The sequence below is a fragment of the Miniopterus schreibersii genome, assembly GCF_964146895.1.
Source record: "Miniopterus schreibersii genome assembly, chromosome: 8".
NCBI lineage: Eukaryota > Metazoa > Chordata > Mammalia > Chiroptera > Miniopteridae > Miniopterus > Miniopterus schreibersii.
Window position 1 is genome coordinate 76,614,134 of NC_138109.1, and position 6,000 is coordinate 76,620,133.

General features: G+C 46.0%; 1 protein-coding gene across 1 annotated transcript in view; it reads left to right on the forward strand.

The window, feature by feature from the left end:
• Positions 1–5,563, forward strand: part of LYRM4 (LYR motif containing 4) — a 135,258-nt gene extending 129,695 nt beyond the window's left edge. The window contains exon 3 of the mRNA XM_081143640.1: positions 5,108–5,563. Coding sequence (XP_080999766.1) covers positions 5,108–5,176 — 69 coding nt within the window. The 3' untranslated portion in view covers positions 5,177–5,563. The remainder of the gene's footprint in view (positions 1–5,107) is intronic.
• Positions 5,564–6,000: the final 437 nt, after the last annotated feature.

Genomic DNA, 6,000 nt, shown 5'->3' on the forward strand with positions numbered 1-6,000 from the left:
CATTTAATGAGCCCTAACTACATTCCTGGTACTATTATTTAATACTCCCAACAGCATGAAGATATTTAATGTACTTGGACCCTAGGAAGTATGTGGGGCACTTGGTACATTTTCTTCAAGTCTAGTATCTCATTTGATCCTCATAACCCAGTGATGAAAGAGGCAGGATGTCACTGAGGCCCCACTTCTGTGTCCCCTGCCCCCACCCCGGTGATCGAGCCCAGCTGCTCTGTGTCTAAATCTGATGGAGGCAGCACATTGCTTGGGGTGGGGAAGAGTGAAGACCTGGAACGCTGTCTGAGGTTTACTCCCTGGGATCCCCCCCTTCCCCCAGCAGGTTATTGTCTAATGAGCCTCGGAGTCCGTAAGTGTTTCTAGCCATCCAGCCATCCCATCTCCTTGCAGTTGAGTAACCTGTGTATTTTCCTAATGGACTCCAGTGCCAGCTCCCAGCGCTTATAGAAGTACGATCAGCTGCAATGACCCGTTTGCGCGTAGTAACGCTCTGATGTAAGCCACTTTGGGACTCCGGAGGGACTATAAATTGAAGCTGCTAATTGCACCTCCTCACTTCAATTGACCAACCAGTTCCTCTCACTGCAGCTCAGAAGTGACATGCTCTGTCACTTGCACTGTAGCATCCATCCCCAGCTGGCCCCCTGATGTGTGCTGACACATTTTATCCCCAAATAAATGCAACAGAACTGTTACACAAACATTTATTGCCTCATCTATTGTCCTTGTTGAGGTAGCATTTTAATATTTCCTCCCTTTGTGAACTGAGTATTTTCCCCTTGCCTCTTCTCCAATTGCTCTGGGTCAGTCCCGTATAGCCTTGGATTGTAACTTTCAACCTTCTGCTGAGCCAAATTTAAATTGTCTGGTTTTGCTTAACAGTGGGTCAACATTTTTGTCACAGTAAGTGGTCCTGCCACTGTGTTTATTGACTTGCCTTAATCATTTCCATATTTCCCGTAGGAGCCTACCCCCAAAGTACTTCATGGTCACTCATAGATCTAGGACCTAGAACTAGTAGACATCAAGCCTATTACCAGGGATACCAGACTCTGGGTTTTTACTTATTGAATGCTTACTGAGCATCTTCTACATGGCTGACACAGCCATGCTGTGAGGCAGCTGAGTCTTCTTCCTACTGCCTGTCACCACTGACACTCATGCAGAGGAACTGAGACGGGCACACAGATGGTGACAGTGTCACATGGGGGTGCACAGATATGTGTAGTAAGTGTTTTCAGGAGACGGGGGGACCCAGGGAAGCTTCGACCACTGGCCCAAAGGGTGGGTGGCTTTTGCTCCGTGGATATTGAGTCTGTCCTGGTAGAGTAGCTCCTGGTGGAACAAAGACACAAGGTGCGAGACACAAGGTCTCATGGCAGTCAGAATTTTGTGCACAGAGGAGGGTGGGTGGCCATCAGAGGACTAACTGTCAGACCATGGGGCCTGGATAGATAAAAAGATATTAATCTTTATGCCCTCTCAACATCATTAATATTAAGATCTTAATTCATTCTCCACTCCCCACCCAATTGGCCATAAAAGCGTCATATCTGAATGGAATTTTAAAAATCTAATTCATACATGTCAAACTGGACCATAAATTTGAAGGGTTGTTTTGATTTAAAGTTTCCTAAAAGCTGAGCTTTGGATCACCCCTCATCTTCATTCAACTTTCTTTGGAGCCTTTCATGTGGAACCCATTGGGACAGGTCACCCACATCACAGCTCCATTTTCTGCAAGAGAGTACCTGTCCCCCAAAGGCTCCATCCTTGTGAACTTTGAGAGACAGATATTATGTTAAACTATGTTAGTGGGAGCTTCTGTCAGGAGCAGAGGAGAAGGGCCACGCAGCAGGAGAAACTGTTCTTCTCATCCACCCATCGAGAAGGTGGCCATGAGCACACACATTAGGCACAGTGGTTCTGTGGGAGGAGGTGTGTTCGCTCTGAGCCTGAACATGCTGCGCAAAAGAGTGTTGGTTGGACGAACAAAAACTACTTTTTTGGAAAGTAGTTTTGCAGGATCTGTCAGGCACCATAAGAATATCCAGGCCTCTTTACCCAATAATTCCACTTCAAAAAACCTTTTATAAGAAAAAAAAAAATGAGAGATGTGATAAAAGACTTATACTTTTATAAATGGTATAAATGAGAATGCATAAATAAATTATGGTACATCTTTACAATGGAATGTTATGCAGTTATTAAAAATATTCTTTCAAAGAACAGTTAATGATGTAAAGATTATAATACAAAGTTAAGTAGTTCTGTGGCCATTGTGGCTTAGTTGGTTGGGTGTCATCCCATGCACTACAAGGTTTCCGTTTCAATTCAGAGGCACATGCCCCGGTTGCTGGCTTGATCCCCAGTAGGGGCCCTGCAGGAGGCAGCCAATCAATGTTACACTATCACATGGATGGTTTTCTCACCCTCTGCCTTCCACTCTCTAAAAATCAATAAAAAATCTTCAAAGATAAGTAATAAAAGCAAGTTATAATTTCAAATTAAAATATTGTGTGTTTGTATGCATACACACACATTTTAAAAGAGAACAAAAGAGAAAATAAACAAATGGGACTACTTCAAACTAAAAAGCTTCTGCACTGCAAAAGAAACCATCAACAAAACGAAAAGAGAGCCCATGGTATGGGAGAACATATTTGCCAAGGATGCATCTGATAAGGGGCTAATTCCCAAAGTGTACAAAGAACTCATACAACTTAACAAGAGGAAGACAGACAATCCAATTAAAAAATGGGCAAAGGACCTGAATGCACACTTCTCCAAAAAGGACATACAGATGGCCAAGAGACGCATGTAAAAATGCTCAACATCGCTAATCATCAGAGAATGCAAATTAAAACCACAATGAGGTATCACTTCACACCTATCTAAATGGCTCCATCAACAAATCAACAAAAAACAAGTGCTGGCAAGGGTGTGGAGAAAGGGGAACCCTAGTCCACTGCTGGTGGGAATGCAGATTAGAGCAGTTACTATGGAAAACAGTATGGAGTTTCCTCAAAAAATTAGAAATTGAACTGCCATTTGACCCAGTGATCCCACTTCTAGGAATATATCCTAAGAATCCTGAAACACTCATCAGAAAGAACTTATGCACCCCTATGTTCATAGCAGCACAATTTACAATAGCTAAGATCTGCAAACAGCCCAAGTGGCCATCAGTAGATGAGTAGATAAAAAGCTGTGGGACATTTACACCATGGAGTACTATACAGCTGTAAAGAAGAAGGATCTGTTATTCTTTGGGACAGCATGGAGGGACCTGGAGAGTATTATGCTAAGTGAAATAAGCCAGTCAGAGAAAAACAAGTACCATGTGATCTCACTGATATGTGTAATCTAATGAACAAAATAAGCTGATGAACAAAATAGATCCAGGGACATAGAAGCATGGAACAGACAGGGATCTCAGAGGGAAGGCGAGGGTGGGGGAGTGGGTGGGGAGAGATTGATCAAAGAACTTATATGCTCAGAAGCATAACCTATGGGCACAGACATTGGTGTAGGGAAGGCCTGGGAGTAGGGCGGATGCAGGGTGGAGGGGATCAATGGGGGGAAAAGGGGACATCTGTAATACTTTCAACAATAAAGATAAAGTTTAAAAAAATAAGAGATAGATGGATATTGGGCAGCCCTGATTGCATGTGTGGTGACCTCATATTTTAATCAATATGCTGTTGCGCCCCTTCATTGGAGTGTTTGAAGGTACTGCAGCTGTGTACAGTGACATGGAGTTTCTGTTGTAGAGACCAGCACTGGTTAGGGGGCTGGTAGAGGGGCAGTGCTGAGAAAGCACTGGTCAGATTCAAGTCTGCTCCTCTCTGGATTGACTTCTCTGAGCCTTCTTTCCTCACCAAAAAATGCGAGTAGTGATTTTTATCGCATCTACACCAGTCAGCCTTAACTATTAACTATTGTTTGATTCCCTGTTTTGTATATCACCCAAGTAATTCTCTGGCCTGATCCTGCTTAGTTCAAGCCAAAGCCATCCCTCACATGCACTCTTGTTGGGCTCATGCCTTCACAATGAGATAAAGTGATCTTGAACCACAAATCCAAGTCCACCTTCTATTTTTAACATTTTAAAATTTTCCTCAGATTGAGTCAGCATCCATGACCTGGCCCTCGCCTACCTTTTACTCTCTCTACTCCAGCGCATCCACACTCACTGCCTGTGATGTCTTTGACATTCTCCACAAGCCCAAATGCACCAGGGGCCTTCCCGTCCAGCTGCCTCCATCTGGAATGTGCTTCTCCCTCCCGCCCCCCACTTCGCAGCCCACTGTACTCCTGAGGCCTTGCTTAAGGTCCGTCTCAGAGAAGTCTTCTGCCTCTCAGGCTGAGTCCCATCTCCTCCTAAGTTGCTCTAGTCCTGCGTCCTGCCCTTTTCCTGGCACCCACAGCTCATAGGGCAGTTATCTCCATCGTTGTCTGTCTCTGCTCCTAGACGCCAGTGTCCGGTATGGTAGGTGCTCACTGCTTGTCTGCCCAAGACCAGGAGCTGTGGCTGTCCTTCCAGGCCTCCTAGAAGGTTTGTTGGATCTTTCAGCCAACAAATATATATTTGTTGTCTGCTGTAGGCAACCAGCCTTTGACTTATAAGAAAGAACCCTGCCCGGCCATCATGGCTTAGCAGTTGAGCACCGACCTATGATCCATGAGATTGCGGTTTAATTCCCGGTCAGGGCACATGCCTGGGTTGCGGGCTCAGTCCCCAGGGGGTGGGGGGGCATGCAGGAGGCAGCCGATCAATGACCCTCTCATCATTGATGTTTCTATCACTCCCTTCCTCTGAAATCAATAAGGACATATTTTTTTAAAAAGAAAGAAAGAAAGAAACCTGCCCTGTCTCTCTGTCTTCACTGCGCAGCCCTTGGCTCACCAGTATATCCCACTCAGCTCCAAAGCACAGGGAATTCCAAAGGCATATCTGATGGCTACACTTTGCCCCACAGTGCAGTTCCCAGCAGAAAACATTTACATTTAAATATTAGAAATGCTCTTTCTGACCCTTCAGAGCTAATGGAGTCCCATGGTTCCTAATGTCTCTTTTCCTTGCCTTCAGGTCCACATTGGCCAACTGTATTCGACTGACAAGCTTATCATTGAGAATCAAGAAAAGCCCAAAACCTAAGGACCACCACCACCAGCCACCATCAGCAACCATGGACCACCTTCAGCATCTACTCTGTGCTTAGGACTGGGGCTCCAAATGGACCACGAGTGGCCTCTTGCATCAGCTTAAAATAATAACCTCTTGCTCAGCCTGCCCTGTAGGAACTGATTAATTGAGTGAGGTTTCCATTCTTCTGTGGCCTTAGTGAAAAGGGTGGCTGTCCCTCCTTGGTTCGAGTGTTAGAATGAAGAGCTGGTGCTCACTCGGAATAATGGTGTGTATCATTGTGTCTCCTCTCTACCCACCCCTCTTTAGCAGCTCATCACCTCTGTAGAGCATCCCCAGACCTTGTTTCTTAGCCCTCAACAATAAACAGGATTGTCTCCCTAAGCCTGCTACACCAGATATACTCATCCCGATTAATGCACGTGTTCGCTGCTGCTGCAGGCCCTGCAGAGGGTGGTGGAGGTCCCAGGAGGGAGGCTCCAGCCCCGAGCTGAGTCCTCCCTTTGTGAAAGCAGGCCCAGGCACCAGAAGAGATTTAGGAAACAGCAGGGAGGAGGGCAGGGCCTGAGGGGCAGAGTGTGCACCCTGCAATTGATACCTAGGCCCAGTGCAACCACTTGGATGGCATGCAGGTGGATACATACCTAGAGACAGGGTACTCTACCCCCGGCTGCTCGGAGAGATCTGAGGGTCAGCACTGCCTGGGGACAGAAGCTCAAGCCATACTCCAAACCTTTTGAATCAGAACGACGCTGGAGGTAACTGCAGTTCCCTGAAGTTCAAGAAGTGCTGCTGTCAGCACTGCTTCCAAAGCTGGCCTCCTGAGCTCACCTACT